At 43.4% G+C, this 22,822-nt stretch overlaps 1 protein-coding gene across 2 annotated transcripts in view; it reads left to right on the top strand.

The window, feature by feature from the left end:
* The window catches only part of ankfn1b (ankyrin repeat and fibronectin type III domain containing 1b), a 293,724-nt gene that overhangs the window by 201,378 nt on the left and 69,524 nt on the right, over positions 1 to 22,822 (top strand). For both annotated transcript variants that reach the window (XM_029710105.1, XM_029710113.1), the window contains one exon: positions 2,544 to 2,584. In XM_029710105.1, coding sequence (XP_029565965.1) covers positions 2,544 to 2,584 — 41 coding nt within the window. The remainder of the gene's footprint in view (positions 1 to 2,543; positions 2,585 to 22,822) is intronic.

Below are 22,822 nucleotides of genomic sequence, written 5' to 3' on the forward strand. Positions count from 1 at the left end.
ATAATGTCTCCCCGCATCCAAGAGCTTCTATCGCATTATAATTCTATTGCATTATATTGGATTCTATTTAAATGATAATGCCCGAGAAGCGGGTGTTTGGAGGATATATTGTCATGGGTGTTGTTAGACCCAAGATGAAGTCGAGGGCTGGCAAACCGTGCTAATATATCTTCCAAACACCGTCTTCGAGTGCATTATCACTTTTATACAATGGGTTACCAACATATTCAAAAAATGATTGACATGTTTACATAATCGTTGTTTTGAATAATTTATTCATACTATTTCATCCTTCCACAAGATATAGTCCCGACACAAATCTAGTGTTGCTAGAGACGTGACCCAGTCATTCAGTCTTTTTATTCTGCATCTATGGACGCGATCCAGTCTTTTTGTTCTAAATGTTCCATTGCCATACTGGTTGGCAATGTTCTCATCCCTTGCTTGCTAGCTAGCCAACAACGGCTAACTTACAGTCACGTCAAAATGCAGCCTGAATAACAGCAAAGTAGCTGGATTTGCATTTGTTTAAGCTGTTTTCAAGTGACATTTATTTGGATACATCCATAGCAATCAGCTAATGAGGCGCAATTTCGCCTGGCATAGAAAATGTGCTCACTCGTCAGGACACTGTTGTTTAGAGGAGCTAGCTAACGAAACAGCTACAGTAACGCAATCACTTCAAACTGAAGCTGGAAAGACTGCAAATTAGCTGCCTTTCATTTGACCTTTTTTCAATTGGCATTTGTTTGTATATATCTATAAAAATGATGGCAGCTGATTCATGATTTTGACTGGCTGAGAAATGCTGCCTACCTGTCTGTCTCGTCCCAACTCGGTCATTACTATAGGACAGCAGGAGAATTTGAATATTGAAACAATGTTGCAAAGGTCGGAGAGACAAACAGCAAGGTTTATACAAATCTCCGCTGTTGAAAATGAAAAGTTAGTCTAAAAGAAATGTGAGATAATGTCTAGATGCTTTTTATAGTGGAGCTCAAGTTTATAAATTGCCTGGCTGGGGTGATGAGACAGTGGATTGCGCAGACAGATGGAACAGAGTAAATCGGCATTTTAACGTCATAGATTTAGCCGGTGGCAACCTGTGGAATAGACACTGGCTGGAATGAGGTTTTAGCCAATCAGCATTCAGGATTAGACCCACCCGTTGCATAATGCATTCCATTGGAGTCTAAGAAATTATATTGCAACAGTGATTGACAGGGCCTGCTTATCCCACCCATTGTGTGGGTTCAGATGCTCCTCTTACCCCACTGGGGGTGCAGAGGCCTGTGGTGATACACCCTATGGTGTGAAGACAGATTTACCTCAGCATAAATTTAAAAAAATAAAAGTGCAAAATGCAAAAAGATGATTGCGCTGGTGTCTTCTAAAAGTGTCTCAGCCTGGAGCTAGTTATGGACAAGCTGTGTCTGTCTTCCTCCCTCTGCCTGTGTCTCCCAGAGTTCTCCTGGAGCTGTGGACAGTAGGGGGGCTGCCATGTGTGTATGTATGTGTGTGTTTTTTTTTTTTATGTCCCCTGTTGTGAGAGAGATTAAACGACGTGAGGGGAATTAGGACTATTTTTGGACTTTTATTGAAAACCCATGTCAGTGTGGTAGCTTCTCTGTCAGTGAACATTTGGAAGCTCTTATGGCTTCTACTGTGCAATTGGCATTAGACATTGATCTCGGATCAGAACACAAAAGGGACCTCGGATCAGTATCTGGGAACATCATCTTCTTACTCCAGGTTAATGAACTTGGCTGTAGGCTTCGTTTGCACTGAGTGCCACTCCTCCGGGATCTTCGCATCGTAGAAAGGGCGAGAGCTTCACATGTTGCTGTTATTTTCCTCCCCATTTGCTCAAATGTCTGTCAATCACTCTGTCATTAATGAGCTTGCACTGGCCTGGTAGTATTACCCATAATGAGGTGCATTTGAAGTCATTAGTCTCTTTAAGTTCATGACACTATGATGTATCTGGAAAAAGTATACCCAAACGCGCTTCAGCTCATCTTACAAAAAAAGGGAATCAGGTGCTCGACTGAGGGACTTGAAAATCAAGTCAAGACTATGATGTATCTGTTCGACTCTTTGACATTTTCGAAAACAAATGCCAAATATCTTAACCCAGCTGCATTTCGAAGTAAAAGAACAAAACAAACTACCTGAATGACATGCTTACATATGGGACGGGTGGTAGCTTAGCGGTTAACACCGTTGGGACACTAACCAAAAGGTCACTGGTTCGAATGTTTCAGCCTCAAGGCTTGTCAAGGGTGTTAACCATATAAACCTATTTACACAGTGATCTGTGTGTGTTTTGTATTCTCTGTCTTTGAATTACACTTCATTGACACAGTTTGGGATTACAGAATTGCACTTGGTTGGAGTTTGCGTTTTGCAGTGAGGACTTTTCTTTGAATCTAATGGGGAAATTCTGCAGAGGAATCCATCTTGACTGCTGACCACACTAGGTATCCTTTTTAGGACTGGTCTATGGTGCTCAAATGTTTCTCTGTTTTCTCTCTCTTTCACAGAGTCTGGGGTCAGCGGACAGGAAAGAGTTCCAACAAAAGAAGTAAGTCCCTTGCTTTCATTTTTTATTTATTTCTCCTTGTCCCTCTCCTACCCTTCCTCTCTGTTTTACTCTTCGGTCGTTTGTGTTCAGAGTCCTTTTCATTTATACCTGCTTTAAACAGTTAGATAAACTGCTAGATCTCCACCTACTGTTGCTTTCTAACACAAAGCTTCTCATAGTAATAGTGCTGACCTAGGATCAGGTCCCCACTGTCCATATAATCTTATTCATTGTGATCTAAAAGGCCAAACTGATCCTAGATCAGCACTCCTGCTCTGAGACGCTTTGTGAATAAGGCCCCTGGCCGCCTTGAGGAATCTGACCTGGCTCTGAATCAGGTTCTGGAGAAAGGATGTTAATTCGCTAATTCGGTTTTAACCTGACCAGTAATCCCTCCTAATCTCATACAGATTATAAATAACAGTAAGTGAATTATTATGATAATTCTCCAGTCGCCAGCAGGTTCGGCGCGTCACTGTTTTGATTGACAATAAGCTATTTGAGTTAATTGCCTGTTATTTGCGCCCGCGTGTTTGACGTAATTTCACACTAATTATTTTCTCCCGGATTTCTAAACAAAACCATGGCAGCTTTTATAATGTGTCTCACCTGTTTACATGGAGACGATCACTCTAAGCATTATTATTAGATGTCCTTCAATGCTGATGTGAGTGAAGAGCAATTCACCTCATTGTCTCTGCTTCAAAGGAAATTAACTTGGTTTCTGTCTCAATTTCAGAAACCATGTTTCCATCCAACCATTTTTAATGCGAGTAAAGTACCTGTTAGATCAAAAAAACGTATGAAAGTATAATTGTCGGTAAACTTTCTAAATGTCAACAGAAAAAAACACGCTAGATGAGTGGATAATCTTTCTGTCAGTGAAATAGATCATGCAACAAATGGCAGTGATGAGAAAGGAGGTATTTCAAATGGTTGAGAGAACTCAAAATGGCCACCGTTGTTGTCATCAGATCAAGGTCATAAAATAGGATGTTGTCGCATTGAATTTTAGCGACAACGAGCAGGATCTCGTAGGTTTTGCTTTGTGAAATCAGTTGAACATTTTTAGCTCCTGTTTTAATGTCAAGTTGTTACTTGGCATTGAAACTCTGCTGAGGACTATGGCATAGTAGAATGTTATCACAAATGTTCACATCAACCTAACTCCCCACTGGCTTACATGTAACGGTTGGTTCTTTTTCTCTCATCTCTCTTTTTCAAAAGGTACATTAGGGCCATGTGAGTATGAGTGTGTGGGCGTCAGTGTTCCCCTAAATTCCCCCCCCCCCCCCCCAGTAAAAGACTGGTGGCATTGCCACAGAGTACCATGCTCATCCATTTGAATTGCGCTCGGGCGGTTTCATAGCAACAGGCTTTCTCGCTCGCTGAACATGGAGGTGTGTGTTGTGACCGCTACATTCCTCCATTCCGACTCGGACCAACAATCGCTGGAGAATGCGCCACTTACATATCTATTGAACAGTTGTTTTCAGATTCTTTGGGTTATGAATGGGTGGTTTGAGTTTAAATGTCCCTGGCATTTGTAAGGTAATTCCAAACTATTATATGAAGCCATGTAATCACTTGAATTGAGCAGGTAAGGCTGGGGGTTTGAAATTGTGACCTCGCTAGTGTTATGCAAAGTTTTGTGATAAGGTGCATTGTTGTTGCTCTTAACTAAATGATCTGTAAGTCTTCTATGATGTTAGTCTGGGATGATTCATATTGTATCTTTTAATGTTTGGATGCCTCCTCCAGAAGACTGGCTTTTACACACACACACACACACACACACACACACACACACACACACACACACACACACACACACACACACACACACACACACACACACACACACACACACACACACACACACATTTGTGCACGTACTGTACTACTGTACATGCACACACACAAGTATGCACGGACACTCAAGTACGCTTGCATGCATTTCACATCTCGCACGCCAGTGGAGGCAGCTGAGGGGAGAACTGCTCATAATAATGGCCGGAATGGAATGGCAACACCTGGAAACCATGTGTTTGATGTATTTGATACCATTCCACTGATTCCGCTCCGGTCATTACCACGAGCCTGTTCTCCCCAATTAAGGTGCCAACAACCTCCTGTTTCGCACGTGCACACACACACACACACACACACACACACACACACACACACACACACACACACACACTGCATGTGCCATGTGGGCAGTCTTGGTGGGCAGTCACTCCATAATGCGGCTTGCCTCGCCACGGTTGCCTGGAGACAAGCAGCATTCTCCATGGCCAAGCGAAGCTGTCATGTGAAGTCATGTGACACGAGTCTCAGAATAGAGGGGTTTGGTGAGGGGTAATGATGTGTAACCTCCTAAAGTAGGCTGTAAATAAAAAGACTGAACGAGAGGGTGAGAGAAAGTTCTGAAGCAAACACCGCCACGCACTCCTTCTCTCTCTCTTTCCCTCTCTCTCTAGCTCCTTCTCTCTCTCTCTCTCACTCACCTCTCTCTCTCGCTCTCTCTGTCTTTACGTGACCCATATGGAAATCATTAATAGCCTGAAACACTAGAACTATGTGCAGACACCCAGTCTTCTACGGCCATCCATATTACCCATCTTGTATTCTCTTCCCCCATAAGTCCCAGAGGTGGATCTAGCAGGGCTTAGTGCAGTGAGTGAGGGTATGTGTGTGTTTTACATAAGTGAGGGGGCAGACAGTGCAGGAAGGAAGAGATGCGGTTGGAGGAGCCGATAGCGCGACGGACGGGTGGTGCAGAGAATTTAAGGAACGGATGTGAAGGAGAAAGACCCTTGATTAGCCTAATTTATTCAGAGGAGAAGGCCCGTGTAATTGTTCTCAGATGGGGGGGGAGTGGAGAGAGAATAGGGAGGGGTTAAGTTAGAGGTGAGGGCGAAGGGTCGGAAGAGAGGTGGATGGAGGAGCTGAGAAAGTTTGTCTCACTCTTGTGCACCCAACTCTTATTTGACGGTCATCCCATGACCTCACAGATGTTAACTTTTATTGGCGTCTCACTTACGTCTCAATACTGTCTTATTAGTCAGGTTTCCATTCACCCAGGTTTACTCAACAAAAGCAATGACGCAACAAACAAACAAAAAAACGCGTGCGATAGAAATGGCAGCTATAGGAGAAATGTTCTAAAGATCGACAACATTTTTATCTTTTCGTCTGGTGGATTTTTCGTTTGTCAAACTTTCTTTATTACAAATGATGATGGAAACTGTGTTTTTCAAATAAATTATAATAAATAAAACACATTTTTTAGATACGGGCATGTCATGTCATAAAGTATCTATAAATCTCCACTTCATACGTAATTCTAAAATGCCTAATGAATCGTTTTTTTTGCCTGAATTTCTTCGCCTTTTGGTTGGCTGAAGTTTCACCATCCAATTATTTCAGATCTACAGTAGTTTCACCACCATGGCATGGACTGTGGTGGTAGGTTGGCACATAACAATTATTAGAATATGGCAAATATGGGCCTCACGAGTGGTGCTGCGGTCTAAGGCACTGCATCGCAGTGCTAGCTGCGTTACTACAGATCCTGGTTCAATACCGGGCTGTGTCGCAGCCAGCTGCGACCTGGAGACCCATGAGGCGACGCACAATTGGCCCAGCGTCGTCCGGGCTAGGGGAGGGTTTGGCCGGCCGGGATATCCTTGTCCCATTGCACTCTAGCGACTTGTGGTGGGCTGGGCGCTTCAGGGTTAAGTGGGCATTGTGTCAAGAAGCAGTGTGGCTTGGCGGGGTTGTGTTTTGGGTGACGCACGGCTCTCGACCTTCGCCTCTCCAAAGTCCGTACGGGAGTTGCAGCGATGTGACAAGACTGTAACTACCAATTGGGGAGAAAAAAGGATAAAAATACAGAAAAAAAAGAATATGGCAAATATTAGTAAATTCTTGAATTCTATCCATGCTGGCTTTTGCGAGCTACCTGAGATGAAACAGATACTGTAGGTGGTAGGGCATACAGGCTTTCGCCAATGTATTAATGTGCAATTTGCCAAAATGGATAATGGAAACACTTCAACCACTTCGTTTAAAAAAAAAAAAAATAACATTTTTGTGACATCGTTACGTCCAGCTGTTTTTATCGACAAAAGACAGTTCGATAAAAACGCACTGTAGCGACAATTGTCACATATATTTTCCATGCAAGCGTTCTAAATGTCAATAAAAAAAAATCCCTGGACAAGTTAATGGAAACATAGCTTCAGTCTTCTCACACTCATCTAGCTATTGTCTCACTCTTTCACAAGGTTTGAAAACATATTTCTCACCTCATTACTCATTCTCGTCTTACGTCCGTCTGTCTTTCCACGGGGTGAGAATAGGAGGGTGACTCAGCCGTTTTACAGCCGCTCGCCCCAAGGACTCTCCCCGGTGACAATCAGAGCCAAAGCCCCCTTGGCCCTAACGGCGGAGTTCCACCTCTAAATTGACGGTAATCTGGGTTAACCCAGAACTAAAGTCTCACGTAATTGGTCAGATGCACGATGAAGTCCATACATGTTAAGTGAAGAGAGAGAACGAGGCTCGGAACCGCAATGAGAAGCTGCACCCTCTCTCTTTGCAAGTTACGGGCAAGTCTATGGGCCAAATGTCCCCTCCCCTTCCTAAATTCGAAAGATGCTAACACCTGCGAAATCGTGATTTGTCCAAAGCACCTGAACTAATGCTGCTCATAATCTCACGTATACAGTTGTATCATGACAGGTCTACGGTACAGTTTATGTAGACTGTCCACAAGAGATTAAAGGCCCAGTGCAGTCAACATTCATGTTTTTCTGTGTTTTATAGCATATTGTACAACAGCTGATGAAACTAACACTGTAAAAGTGTTTTTATTTTTAAGTTGCTGGTTGAAAATACAATCTTCACAGGACCTTCTAATCAGCGGGTTTGTATAGCTTTGCATAGTTTTCAGTTTTCCCCTCCCAATTCAGACCACTCCTAGACAGTCCTAGCAAAATTCTTGCTTGAGAAATAGTTTTTTGCTAAAAAGCTACTTTTGCCCATTTTCATCTATTAAAGGAAGGTACTTAATTTTTACCAGAAATGATTTGATATTGAGATAAAAACGACTGCATTGGACCTTTAAGTCGATGGTGACATCAGTGCTTGGAAACGGTTCCTGGTACTGTATCCTCAGTGCACAGTCCTTATTAACACTACTGAGGCTGTCGATGGTGAGGAGGATAGAGGATGGAGAGATGGAGAGGAGAGCTCCAGCCCTAGCCCCAGCCCTAGCCCCAGCCCTAGCCCCAGCCCTAGCCCCAGCACTAGCCCCAGCCCTAGCCCCAGCACTAGCCCCAGCCCTAGCCCCAGCACTAGCCCCAGCCCCAGCACTAGCCCCAGCCCTAGCTCCAGCCCTAGCCCCAGCCCTAGCCCCAGCACTAGCCCCAGCACTAGCCCCAGCCCTAGCACCAGCCCTAGCCCCAGCCCCAGCCCTAGCCCCAGCCCTAGCTCCAGCCCTAGCCCCAGCCCTAGCTCCAGCCCTAGCCCCAGCACTAGCCCCAGCCCTAGCACCAGCCCTAGCCCCAGCACTAGCCCCAGCCCTAGCCCCAGCCCTAGCCCCAGCCCTAGCCCCAGCCCTAGCCCCAGCTCCAGCCCTAACCCCAGCACTAGCCCCAGCCCTAGCCCCAGCCCTAGCCCCAGCCCTAGCTCCAGCCCTAGCCCCAGCACTAGCCCCAGCCCTAGCCCCAGCCCTAGCCCCAGCCCTAGCCCTAGCCCCAGCCCTAGCCCCAGCCCCAGCCCTAGCCCTAGCCCCAGCCCTAGCCCCAGCCCCAGCCCCAGCACTAGCCCCAGCCCTAGCCCCAGCCCTAGCCCCAGCCCCAGCCCCAGCCCCAGCCCCAGCCCTAGCCCCAGCCCTAGCCCCAGCCCCAGCCCTAGCCCCAGCCCTAGCCCTAGCCCCAGCCCCAGCCCTAGCCCCAGCCCTAGCCCCAGCCCCAGCCCTAGCCCCAGCCCCAGCCCCAGCCCCAGCCCCAGCCCCAGCCCCAGCCCTAGCCCTAGCCCCAGCCCCAGCCCTAGCCCTAGCCCCAGCCCCAGCCCCAGCCCCAGCCCTAGCCCCAGCCCCAGCCCTAGCCCCAGCCCTAGCCCCAGCCCCAGCCCTAGCCCTAGCCCCAGCCCCAGCCCTAGCCCCAGCCCCAGCCCTAGCCCCAGCCCTAGCCCCAGCCCCAGCCCTAGCCCCAGCCCCAGCCCCAGCCCCAGCCCCAGCCCCAGCCCTAGCCCCAGCCCCAGCCCCAGCCCTAGCCCCAGCCCCAGCCCCAGCCCCAGCCCCAGCCCTAGCCCTAGCCCCAGCCCTAGCCCTAGCCCCAGCCCTAGCCCTAGCCCCAGCCCTAGCCCCAGCCCCAGCCCTAGCCCCAGCCCTAGCCCCAGCCCTAGCCCCAGAACCCAGTGTTTAGGTGGTCTGCCGCTTCATTACCCGGCACCCTTTCGTTAGTAGGAATGCGCCTCCAAAACATTCCTTGGAAATAGGGGAAGAAGAGGAGAGAGAGAGAGAAAAAGCCAACTTAGACTTGGGGAGACAGCTAATGGAGTCTGAGGGTTCCCCTGTCTGCAGAAATATGAAACATAGTCTTACATTTTCTCCTGGTTTTTTTTCTTGGGTTTTTGAAAATGCTGTGTAAACATATATTGGAATATTTACAGTAGCGGCGGTGGAGGGAGCAGACGGGCCAAGGAGATTGCTGGCTCCCAGGGTTTCTGTGTGTGTGTGTGTGTGTGTGTGTGTGTGTGTGTGTGTGTGTGTGTGTGTGTGTGTGTGTGTGTGTGTGTGTGTGTGTGTGTGTCGTGGACATATTTAACTATACTTGTGGGGACCAGAAGCCCCACAAGAATAGTAAACAAACAAAAATTTGACCAACAAGGTCAAATGCTATTTCTAGGGGGTTTAGGGTTAAGGTTAGAATTAGGATAAGAGTTAGGGTTAGGAGCTAGGGTTAGTTTTAGAGCTAGGGTTAAGTTTAGGGTTAGGGTAAAGGTTAGGTTTTTGGGTTAAGGTTAGGGTTAGGGTTAGGGTTAGGGGTTAAGGAAATAGGGTTTTGAAAGAGACCAAATTGTATGTCCCCACAAGGTTAGCTGCGCAAGACTGTGTGTGTGTGTGTGTGTGTAGTGCATGTTTATGTGTGTCTGTGCGTGTGTGTATGTGTGTGTGAGTGGCTTGTTGTAAAGCGCCGTACAGCGGCTGTCTTTGATGTGGGTTTGGCTGCAGTGCAGCTCTGATGGTTCAGAACTTCCCAAGCACGAGCGATGATGCCAAAGCGTTTCGCAGGCAGAGACGCCGATTGTTTTGGGAAGGCACCCTGGCCACAATTGTGTGTGTGTGTGTGAGTGTGTGCGTGTGCGTGCGTGCGTGCGTGTGTGTGTGAGTGAGTGCTTAGTTTTGTGTGTTTTTACAGGGGGATTCTGTGAAGCATGGCCTTTTCCATTATGGCCCTCTGAATCATAGACGCATACACATATACAGTGCACGCGCACACACACACACACACACACACACACACACAGAGCGAGAGCAACCCAGCTTAACGAACCGATTTTCAGGAGACTTTGTTACGAACATGTTGGACAGCGTATGCTTCCATTACAAGCAAATCGCTGGCGTTTGAAGCACCATACTACAAAAAAATGTACTGGCGGTGTTAGAAACATGGAGGCGAGCTGCCTGTTCCCCTCTAACAGTAAACACCATCGTAGAGCTGATTCCATAAAGTGCTATCTGAGCCTTTAGAGATAGAGGGGGGAACAATATGGCTGCCTTTCAAGTGGCTGATGTGTGAATGTGCCTAGAGCCCCAAAACTACTGCTTCCTGCTGGGGAGGAGAGAGGAGGAAAAGAAAGAGGGGACGATAAGAAACAGGGAATGGGGGAAATGGGGAGAAGATGGTGGAGGAGGAAAACGATGGGACAGGGAGATGGAGAGAAGAGGGGAGGAGAACAGGGAGAGAACAGGGAGGGAGGGGGACTCTTTGAAGGAGTTTCATAGGTTAAGAGAAGGAAACAAAGTGTGTGACTGTTTTAAAGGAAAGCTATGGAATGGGAGCAACATCTGTGTGTCCGTGTATGTGTGTGAGCATGTGCGTGGCTGCATACTTTTGCATGTGTGTTTGTGTGTTTGTGTCTGTGTGTGTGTGTGCAAAAAAATGACCGCTCTGCATCAGAGCATTAGGGAGGCTACCGCCATAAGCACTCCTAAGCACCCGACAGACCCTCTCACACGCCTAACAGATTAGATCACACACACAGATGAAATCGGCCTTTCAGATGTCGCTCCGACTGACCCACCTTCCCGCTCTGAACACACCAGCCAGGTCACCCGTGATACAAGTCAGTATTCAACGTCCATCCATGTCTGAGGACGTGGGGAGATGACGTGGAAACCGGACACTAGGCAGCGAGCGCTGTTACCTACAAGTAGGTGGACATTTTTAAAGGTGTTGGGGATGGTGGAGGGGCGTAAACATTTGCCTTTGGTGTCAATGGTTGCATGTTCGAATCCAGCAATAGAAAGTTGTTTTTCAGATTTTGGTTTTAAGCCTATCCCAAACCGTAACCCTTACCTTAACCGGAGTTAATACCTAAACTTAAGCATAACCATCAAAACGGGTAGTTAATGCCTACACTTAACCTTAAACACTTTGAAATTTGACGTTTGAAAAAACGTTGAAATTTGAGTTTGAGAAACATGGATGAACGTCTAATTCTGACATTAGACTGTGAGAGCTAGTTGGAACAAACACACACACACACACACACACACACACACACCTTTTGAGTCTCCTGTCTTTTCATGATGTAATCCATAGTTTCAGCAGGGTGTCAGTTCAGTACCACTGAAGAACAGGCATATGACAGTCACACAATGGGAGCTCTCTCTCTCTCTCTCTCTTTCTTTCTCTCTCTCTCTCTCTCTCTCTCTCTCTCTCTCTCTCTCTCTCTCTCTCTCTCTCTCTCTCTCTCTCTCTCTCTCTCTCTCTCTCTCTCTCTCTCTCTCTCTCTCTCTCTCTCTCTCTCACGTTATGTGGGTTTGGTTGTATGCATCTGTGCTTGTGGTTTACCTTCCTTGGACTCAAATATGAGAAGTGGATATCTTTGCTTTTGTGTCAGTGCAACTCCAATATCTCCCTTTTCTTTTCTTACACACACACACACACACACACACACACACACACACACACACACACACACACACACACACACACACACACTCCTGGGTCTCCTCCAGCCTCCCTCTCCTCTCCAGCACAAATAATCCCTGCAGTCTGCAGACTTGACCCTGATTGGAATCTTGACGCCGCTTTCAATTGTGGGCTTGGGAAAAGTGTCCTGTCTGCCTGCCTGCTGCAGTGTGGGAGCCACGCTCAGCCCGTAAACAGCATACCAGAGGGCCTCCGCAAGCCCACCCTCTCCCCCTTATACACATGAAACCAGCGAGTCTGTAAGCAAGGAAGGAGGCAGACAGGGAGCACACACACACACTCACCTCATCTCCATCATTCCTTCAACCCTTACGCCCCCTCTCCATACCTCCTTCACCCCCTCACACCCTTACTCCCCCGGCCAAGGAGTCCGCAGACAGACAGGCAGACTGGGAAGGCCCCTAGTTTTTTGTCGGGGTTCGCTTCGTTCTTCCTCTGTTCTAAAAGACGGCAGCTGTTGCCTTGTAAGGCCCTTCTCGTGTTTGTTTCAATTTATAATGTGTTGAATGCTCTGCACAATGAGATGTTGGAGAAATGTTGCCATTCGATTGTGAAATGTTGGGCATTTGTGATGGTAAATTGTAGCAGTATAAATCAGGTGTTGTTCGGTCTGCCCCTGGCCTCCGGATATATTTGTCATTGTAAAATGTTCAGATTGGCATTGATTGTGTAGAGAGGATTTCAAGGATTTCAGGTAGGACCAAGAAAAGACATGCAATGAATTCACACCTTTGTGGAATCCAAATTGTCAAGGCGTTTTTCTCTAAGGAAAGAATAGTCCGACTGTCAACCCAGCAAACCAAAATTGGTTCTGTGAACGTCCCAGAACATTCATTAGGTTGTCCCAAAAGTTCTAATAACACAAAAACTGTCCAGTTGTTCTGATGAGTATACAACGTTTGTATAAAACATTCGTCTGATGTTGCAAGAATGTTCCCAGAAATCATTTTGTTATTACATTACCCTGAAACCTAATAAGAACCTTGTGGGAATGTTCTGTGGTGGATGTTACAGATGTTGTGCACAACATTTTAGTGAGTGTTAGGAGAACATTGCATGGATTTAAAACATTTTGATATCAAATATATTATTTGAATGTTATCATCCTAATACGTATTGTTATGAAGGTTAAGTAACAGTTTTCCTTGTTTTGGTGTTATTTAAATCATGCCCACGTGCCCATGGCTGACAGCACCAAAGTAATCATCAATTCAGAGCGCAGTTGCATTTGACCCGGTCGTAATGCCCAGCACACTGACCACGGTTAATTAGGTTTGACTTTGGATATCCCTGTGTACTATATTGTCATTCCCTAACTAGCCCCACAGATAGGCTATCCAGAGTCAAAACACGCTTGCACAATGGCAAGCTAAAGCTAAATTGGAAAATAAGTTGACTAACTTGCTGGCTAGCCTACTGTAGGCTACTTCCAGACACAAGACCTGGTTAGACGGTTTCAAGTTATCTAGAAGGGTGTGTGACTGTAACTGTGTACTGTTTTGGCAGAGTGAATGTACAAACGCTTCCCACATGCGAACACACACACAAGAGACACCCACATTAAAGCACGCCTCCAAGACCCAAATCTCGTTCTCAGTTGCATTTACTAATGAGGAGGATTGAAATGGGGACTAAATCAGGCTGTTCAGCACCCCTTTAATGGGCATGTTGGCTAATTTCCTGGGAATGTTCCCGGTTGCGGGGAAAAGTTTGAACTCCAAGATTTTTTTGTCTATACAACATCTGTAAGGCACAAAAGCATGGCCTCTGCAAGCATACAGGCTATATGGGCGATTCCAGCGTTATGGATGTTACATTTGTATGCAAAATCACAACTTTCACTTTAATGTCTCACAGAATAGACAAAGAAAATATAAATTGCACTTTTGATGTGTGCAACTATGGTACCCTTGTGGGGAGTTTCTACCCCAAAAAGCAGGCTTCTAAATATTGGGAAGTTGGCAAGCAAATAAGAGGCATTATAGATGTTACATGAAATGGACAAGCTTTTTGGAGAAATTGAACATATTAGCAAAGGTCTGTGAGTTTGTATGTCTTAGGTCAAAACATGGATAGCCATTTTGAAGGAAAGGCTTGGCTTAACATCATAACGCTGATATAGGATACTGACAATAAATAGATAAATCAATTATAGACCGTATAAAACCTTGATGAAAGTTAGCTTTGTCGAGAAAGTTTCAAGACGATCGATGTAAGGGCATGTTTTTCAAAATCTTTTCCTGAAAAACATTGTGTGTGTGTGTGTGTGTGTGTGTGTGTGTGTGTGTGTGTGTGTGTGTGTGTGTGTGTTACCCCAGTTTCGCCCATCAATGCAGGAAGTGAACTGACTCCTAATGGAAGTGAATCCCCATTAAAAATGAATGGCACTTTCATTGGCAGGTCATCTAATGTCCTCAGGTTCAGGTTATCAGCTTTTGCATGAAAGACACATCAAAGTCAATAGAATGAAAGAAAGGTGAATTTATACCAATGATTTATATATACACTAGATGACTGACAAGGGGGCGCTGTTTTGAAGTCACAGCGCCTCCATCTTGGCATTCCCCCACCGTTGTAAAAAATATTTTGCATGCTATAGAAATGCATTTATTCATGTAATTTCTTAATGCCACATTTATTCTAATACACACACCTCAAAGGTGTAATATACAGACATCGCTCTGCCATTTCCTGGTTGGTAAAATTCTAATAGTTCACCTAATTTCAGTTGATCAGTTAATGTGACAAAACAAGCAATGTATAGTGTAGAGAATCATTGCACCATCTAAACCGCTGTGAAATATATTCTCAATAACCAAAAACATGTCATTTTCAACTGTCTGAAGCTGGTGTACAAAACCGAAAGTAAAAGAGCGGGAAGCATAGAAATAGTGCACATAGAACAGATCTACCGCTTCTTAGCACCTCGCGGCAACAAGCAGAACAGAGCACTTACTGTAAATACAAATTAGATTTGTTTGATTGTAAGTGATAACTCTAAGGATTTCCACAACAAGGATTACCACACTACATCAGATCTTCATTGACAAATCATGGTTTACTGTATGTGTGATTGTTAAGCGAGTTTGCATTCCATTCCTAACGTCAATATGCCACCGCCCAACACTCGTAAAAATCTGAGGAGGACTGTGTTTCTGATGAAAATGTATGAAAATGTTGCCCAACAAAGGACTTTATATGACGAAATGCTAAACAGACAGGAGGCCAACTTCCGATCTTTTATACAGATTGTTTTAGATTCTGCAAACAACCGGATTGATACGCTAGTCAGGGAAGTACAAGACCTAAAGACCAGTTTGCAATACTCCCAAAAAGACATTGATGAGATTTAAAATTAACGGGACAAAAGATCAATGACATTGAAACTCAAGTTCACAGTCTTGCCTCGACATCCAAGGTGGTCCCCGAAATGTTTGATTGCCTTGAGAAACTGGATTCCACGGAGAATCAAAGCAGGCGCAGCAACATTGTCATTGAGGGAATCACGTCTGATCGTGGGACTGAAACGCATGCTGACACCGAGCGCAAAGTATGCGAGTTGTTGACAAACAATCTGAAGCTGGACTCCAAAAAAAGATTGAAATCGAACGTGCACAAAATAATGGAAAATTCAGAAAGGATGCTGAAAGACCACAGCCGGTGGTGGTCAAACTGCTGAGGTTCGAGGACAAGCACCTAATCCTCTCCAAGGCCAGAACATTCCTGAAGAACACATCTGTATACATAAAATGAGGACTTCTCCGACAGACTGCGTAAGAAGAGAGCGAAACTGCTGCCAGCTATGAGGGAGGCCAGTGCCCTGGGCGAATACGCTGTCATCAGCTATGATCACCTTGTAGTCGGGCCCAGAGAGGATGAGAAATCACAGAGAGATCATGAGTCCGTCGCTACAGTGATCATAAAAGCATGGCTCTGTATGCTGATGTTCCATGTCATTCTCAGTGATTGTGTCAGTCACTTGGTTTCATCGTGACTGATATCTACAGCATTAGCTCTTTATCATGTCTGACAAATTGCTGCTAATTTCTTCCCAATAATGATATGATTGTTTACACGATCTAGGTGTTTTGAACCATTGTCCATTTAATCATCTCAGTGACGAAGAGCTTGGTATAGCACTGTCTGAAACATCTAGGTGGAATATAATATCTAATGCACACATTCCATTGACCAATGTGAGATTGATTTGATAAGAGAGAATTACTACCATAGTAATGCTTTTCTATCTGGATGTGATACTGACATAAATTGCTTTCCCGGAGTAAAGCAACGTCTTTTGTCAAACTGTAAGTGTATTCTTGAGAAAGATTTCATTTCGGACATCATCCAGAAAAATACATTTGGACACAATACTTTATCTCTTTTGCATATAAATGCCTGTAGTTTGCCTAAAAACGTTGATAACCTTATCCGTGGATTATCTACCATTAATTGCAATTTTTCTATTCTTGGAGTTGCAGAGACATGGTTGCATAAAGATAATGTAGAGGTTTACCATATTGATAACTATAATCATGTCTACAGGTATAGAGGAGGCCGAACCGGTGGAGGAGTCTCTTTGTACATTAATGAGAACATAGGATTCTCGCAAATAAATTATATTGAAGATGTTTTTTTCCAATCTGGAGAAACTACGTTTGTGGAAAGCAGTGATAATATAATAAAATTCAACCTCCGCTTGGCTGACGCACTTGCTATAGTAACCAGGGAGGGAAATAGCTATTATTTAATGGGAGACTTCAATATTACAATCATAAACTCTGTCAATCATGATCTTACTAAAGTATTTTTGAATACCATGTATTCACATTGTTTATATCCTGCGATTGTCAAACCAAAACAAAAAACTCAGCAACCTTGATTCATAACGTATTTTATAAGGAATTATTTTCTGCTATCCTTTGCATGGATATTTCTGATAATCTTCCCATATCCCTAATGTCATTGACATCAGTAAGGAGGCAGGTTGATGGCATCAAGGCTGATGATCCTCAGCAAACAGTTTTTCAGTTAAACATCCAGATCTTAATATCTTGCTTTCCCTGAAAAAAAGAAAGATGATTAAGTACAGCCTAAAATAAAAAAATACCCTGGCTGGCCAGTGGTATTATTAAATCCCTTTCTTTTAAGAACAAATTCTTCAAAAAGTTTATATTTCAAACCCTATTCCATACAACTATATAAGATTCAAAACAATTAGAAACAAATTATTAATAACAACCCAAAAAGTATAGTAGGACAGTGAACTCTCAAAGCGTAAGAACAAAATGTGAGCACTATGGGGCACTATCAATGAATCTAAAAAAAATTGTGTTTAAGCAAAATACAATGCAGATTATATAGGGGTCCATATTGATGATATTCCTGTTGATCATGCCTGTACAACCCGCTTTCTTGTTGTTCTGATTGATGATGAGTTGTCATGGAAAGCACACATAAAGACAATAACCTATTAGATATCTCAGTCTCTATTACGCAATGATCTTCCCATTCATAATTTCCTGTAACCTGACATGGGCCAGCACACACCATACCAAACTGCAGAAACGCTTTGTAAGAATAATATCATCTGCCGGTTTTAGAAACAATTCAGCGCCACTTTAAAAAATAAATTGGACTCCTAAATATTTATCAAATTAATTTTCAAGTTGCTCATTTGTTTACGTCCCTTTAAACCACTTATTACACTCTTTCTTCAAACATTTTTTACAGCCACATATGAATTCCATAACTACTCAGCAAGAAACAGACAACAGCTACGTCACCCTTATTCAAGAACAACCAATTCTCAATTCCGACTTACCTACAGAGGCCCTATGACCTGGAACTCATTCCCTCCTGACGTTGCCAAGCGATCCCTGTCGTTGTTAAAAAAGAAAGGCACCTACTGTCCATCACAGTTCTACACCCCCCAGTAGCTTGACTTTCTGTTTCGATTTTCAATTCCTTTATCTCTTTTGCGTCTAGTTTTTATTTTATCATTTGTTTGTCCACACTGCTGAATCTGTGGGATTTATGACCATTACGGGGGGATTACTCGACAAGCCCTTTTGGGCTTTTTTTCCTCCTGCACATACTGTTGTTGTTGTTTTTTACTGTTACAAACTGTCTTTCCATTTGTGCAAATAAGCTAAACTATACTTGCTTTCAATGAGAATGACAGATCTATAACTCACATTTCTATGTGAATTTGGTCAAGTCACCAAAAAAGTTATTGATTGCAGCTTTAAAGCATACTTTTAAATTACATTATGTGAGCTAAAGATAAACATTTACAATTTTTAAATATATAAATGCATTTTCCTTAAAGTATACTTTTTAGAAAGTTCTAATGTTGCTGTCCCCACTACAACAACAAAAAATTGGCCTTGAAATACTAATTGATTTTTTTTTTAAATGTATATATTTTTTAATATCCATGTACTGTAAGGTGTCATGTAGACATAATGGACATCACGGTCGCCTAATACAGTCTATGTGCCTTAAGCTGTAACAACTTACCCCCCTACCGATGACACATGTCACTCCAATGACACTCCAATGCACACTTTCCACGCCAGGGCTCAGTCATTCAATTATTTAATTATTGGAGAAATATTCTACTGCTTGTTATCTCGAAAATATCAATATATTTTATTGGCCTATTCTAGGCTGCGTCGAAGTGAAATAAAAGAGGCATCGTCTGCCATGTTAAGAAACCAATGTACATCTAGAGATTCCAGACGTTGGTTTGGAAGCAGTTAGAGATGTGTGCTTCCCAAATGGCACCATATTCCCTACTTAGTGCACTTCTTTTGACCAGATCCATATGGGCCCTGGTCAAAAGTAGTGCACCACATAGGGAATAGAGTGCCATTTGGGATGTATCCATGGGAAAAAAAGCCTTTCTTTGAGGAAGGTTTAATTGGATATGTTCATAGCTTGGCCCTGGTCTTTATGATTGGAGCATTGAAAGCCTTTTTGTTTGGCTAATGAAACACTTTAGGGTATGTTCCTGGATCGAACAAGAGAGGGGATTGCCATCATGATAACAATAATAAGTATGTATGTGTGTGTGTGTGTGTGTGTGCGTTGTGTCAAAGCTCAGTTGGCTGAGATTGAGATAAAACAAAGCAACAGCTTCTTAAGCAATAATACAGCGCCTTCAGATAGTATTCACACCCTTTGCATTTTTACACATTTTGTTACAGCCTGAATTTATAATGGATTAAATGATTATTTTTTTGTCACTAGACTACACAAAGGAAAATGACAGTTGGCTCAGAACAGGGCTGCTCGGCTGGCCCGTAAATGTACACGGAGAGCTAGTGTTAGTAATATGGATGTCAATCTCTCATGGCTCAAAGTGGAGGAGAGATTGACTTTATCACTACTAATTTTGTAAGACGTGTTGACAAGCTGAATGCACAGAGCTGTCTGTTTAAACTACTTGCACACAGCTCGTACACCCACATACATTTGAAGTCGTAAGTTAACATACACTTAGGTTGGAGTCATTAAAACTCGTTTTTCAACCACTCCACAAATGTCTTGTTAACAAACTATAGTTTTGGTAAGTCGGTTAGGGCATCTACTTTGTGCATGACACAAGTCATTTTTCCAACAATTGTTTACAGACAGATTATTTCACTTATAATTCACTGTATCACAATTCCAGTGGGTCCAGAAGTTTACATACACTAACTTGTCTGTGCTTTTAAACATCTTGGAAAATTCCAGAAAATGATGTCATGGCTTTAGAAGCTTCTGATAGGCTAATTGACATCATTTGTGTCAATTGGAGGTGTAGCTGTGAATGTATTTCAAGGCCTACCTTCAAACTCAGTGCCTCTTTTCTTGACATCATGGGAAAATAAAAAGAAATCAGCCAAGACCTCAGAAAAATAATTGTAGACCTCCACAAGTCTGGTTCATCCTTGGGAGCAATTTCCAAATGCCTGAAGGTACCACATTCATCTGTACAAACAATAGTATGCAAGTATAAACACCATGGGACCACGCAGCCGTCAGAGGGACTGGTGCACTTCACAAAATAGATGGCATCATGAGGTAGAAAAATGATGTGGATATATTGAAGCAACATCTCAAGACATCAGTCAGGAAGTTAAAGCTTGGTCGCAAATGGGTCTTCCAAATGGACAATGACCCCAAGCATACTTCCAAAGTTGTCGCAAAATGGCTTAAGGACAACAAAGTCAAAGTATTGGAGTGGCCATCACAAAGCCCTGACCTCAATCCCATAGAAAATTTGTGGGCAGAACTGAAAAAGCGTGTGGGAACAAGGAGGCCTACAAAGCTGACTCAGTTACACCAGCTCTGTCAGGAGGAATGTGCCAAAATTCAACTGTCAATTGTTTAACTTATTGTGGGAAGCTTGTGGAAGGCTACCTGAAATGTTTGCCCCAAGATAAACAATTTAAAGGCAATGCTACCAAATACTAATTGAGTGTATGTAAACTTCTGACCCACTGGGAATGTGATGAAAGAAATTAAAGCTGAAATAAATAATTCTCTCTACTATTATTCTGACATTTCACATTCTTAAAATAAATTGGTGATCCTAACTGACCTAAGACAGAGAATTTTTACTAGGATTAAATGTCAGAAATTGTGAAAAACTGAGTTTAAATGTATTTGGCTAAGGTGTATGTAAACTTCCAACTTCAACTGTATATCAATCAAATGTATTTATAAAGCCCTTTTTACATCAGCAGATGTCACAAAGTGCTATACGGAAACCCAGCCTAAAACCCCAAACAGCAAGCAATGCAGATGTAGAAGCAAGGTGGCTAGGAAAAACTCCCTAGAAAGACGGGAACCTCGGAAAAAACCTAGAGAGGAACCAGGCTCTGAGAGGTTGCCAGTCCTCTTTTGGCTGTGCCGGGTGGAGATCATAAGAGTACATGGCCATTTAAGGCCAAATTGTTCTTCAAGATGTTGAAACGTTCATAGATGACCAGCAGGGTCAAATAATAAGCAGTGGTCGTAGAGGGTGCAATAGGTCAGTACCTCAGGAGTAAATGTCAGTTGGCTTTTCATAGCCGTACATTCAGAGTTGAAAACAGCAAGTTCTGTGACAAGTTAGCATGTCTGGTCAGGGTTCCTTAGGTCAGGGTTCCTTAGCCACATGCAGAATAGTTGAAACTGGAGCAGCAGCACGACCAGGTGGACTGGGGACAGCCAGGAGTCATCAGGTCAAGTAGTCCTGAGGCATGATCCTAGGGCTCAGGTCCTCCAGGAGGGGAGGGTGAGGCCAAATATACACTGGAGATGCTTACCAAGACTACATTGAATGTTCCTGAGTCGCCTAGTTACAGTTTTGACTTAAATTGGCTTGGGAATCTATGGCAAGACTTGAAAATGGCCATCAAGCAATGATCAACAACCATCTGAAACAGTTAGAGTTTAATGAGTGTGACAGGAGAAAACTGAGGATGGATCAACAACATTGTAGTTACTCCAAAATACTAACCTAATTGACAGAGTGAAAAGAAGGAAGCCTGTACAGAATAAAAATCACTGCCAATGGTGATTCTTACATGCATTGACTCAGAGGTGTGAATACTTATGTAAATGAGATATGCCTGTTTCCCAGTCTGCCTTGTAGAGATTGCACACGCCCGGTATCCAAACATCCATTGCTTGAGAGATGAGGTCACCGGTCAAGTGTGTGTAGCTAGCTACCTAGTTTAAATATCAACAGTACTGCCACAGCAACATAACATTTGATTCATACTTGATAACACTTGATTTAGCCTACATCATTATCAATATACAGTCTGGTTGGCTGATACACTCAGCAGAGAGAGGCAGAAAGACTGCGTCAACGACTCTTCCGACCCAACTCAATCCCTTCTTCAGTCGGGTTGCACATGTGTGTCAGGGCAGTAACAACACAGGTATTCTACACTCCACACTGTAAAATATTTTTTTTTGAAGTCCTTTTTTTACGGTAACTTACTGGCAGCCAGTTACCTGAAAGTTACTGTAAAAAAAAAAGTGCAGTATGTTACCGTAAATTCCAAAGAAACGTTGATTTAACAGTACATTACGATAGCATACTGTACCTGTATCCACGCAAGCCTCTAGTCAGCCAGCCATATATTATGAGTAAGAAGATTATAAATATTATATTATGAAGTCATTATTTGATACGAGCATTGAAGATAAACCGGGCTAGCTAACTAGCAGATTTACATGAATCATCAACATCAGTGATAAGCTGATAGCCCACCATCTTTTCCCGATGTCAAATCCTGTCTTTAGGAGGCGCTGTGACTAGCTTGCTCATTTGTGAGGACGAGTGAGTGCGTCGTTGCAGAAATCAACAGGCCGATGCTACAGAGGCATTTGGTATGTTATGAATTTTGAGATATTAATTATGAGCACCATTTTGAGCACCTGCCCCCCTGAAAGGTCTGTGCACGTTCCCGATGACAACACACCATACCCATGTATTTCTAGTACATTGAGGAATAATGCTGGTGTTCAACTGGTGCTGTGTGACCTTCACACCGCTACTACCAAGCTAAACAGAAACACTAGCAGCCCACTGGGCACAGCACGTCATTTCAACGTGGGTCATTTGTGATTGAGACGTTGATCAATGACATTTCAATCTTTATTCACCCACTCAAAAGTTTGGTTGTGCTTTTAGATGGTTTTAAGCAGTGGTGTGAAGTACTTAAGTAAAAATACTTTAAAGTACTACTTAAGTAGTTTTTTGGGGTAACTGTACTTTAGTATTTATATTTTTGACAACTTTTACTTTTACTCCACTACATTCCTAAAGAAAATTATGTTCGTTTTACTCCATACATTTTACATGACACTGAAAAGTACTCATTACATTTAGAATGCTCAACCAGAATTAGGGCACCTATCAATATAACACTTTGTCATCCCTACTGCCTCTGATCTGTCAGACTCATGAAACACAAATACTGTGTTTGTAAATTATGTCTGAGTGTTGGAGTGTGCTCCT

Source organism: Salmo trutta, chromosome 2 (genome assembly GCF_901001165.1).
Source record: "Salmo trutta chromosome 2, fSalTru1.1, whole genome shotgun sequence".
NCBI classification, from domain to species: Eukaryota; Metazoa; Chordata; class Actinopteri; order Salmoniformes; family Salmonidae; genus Salmo; species Salmo trutta.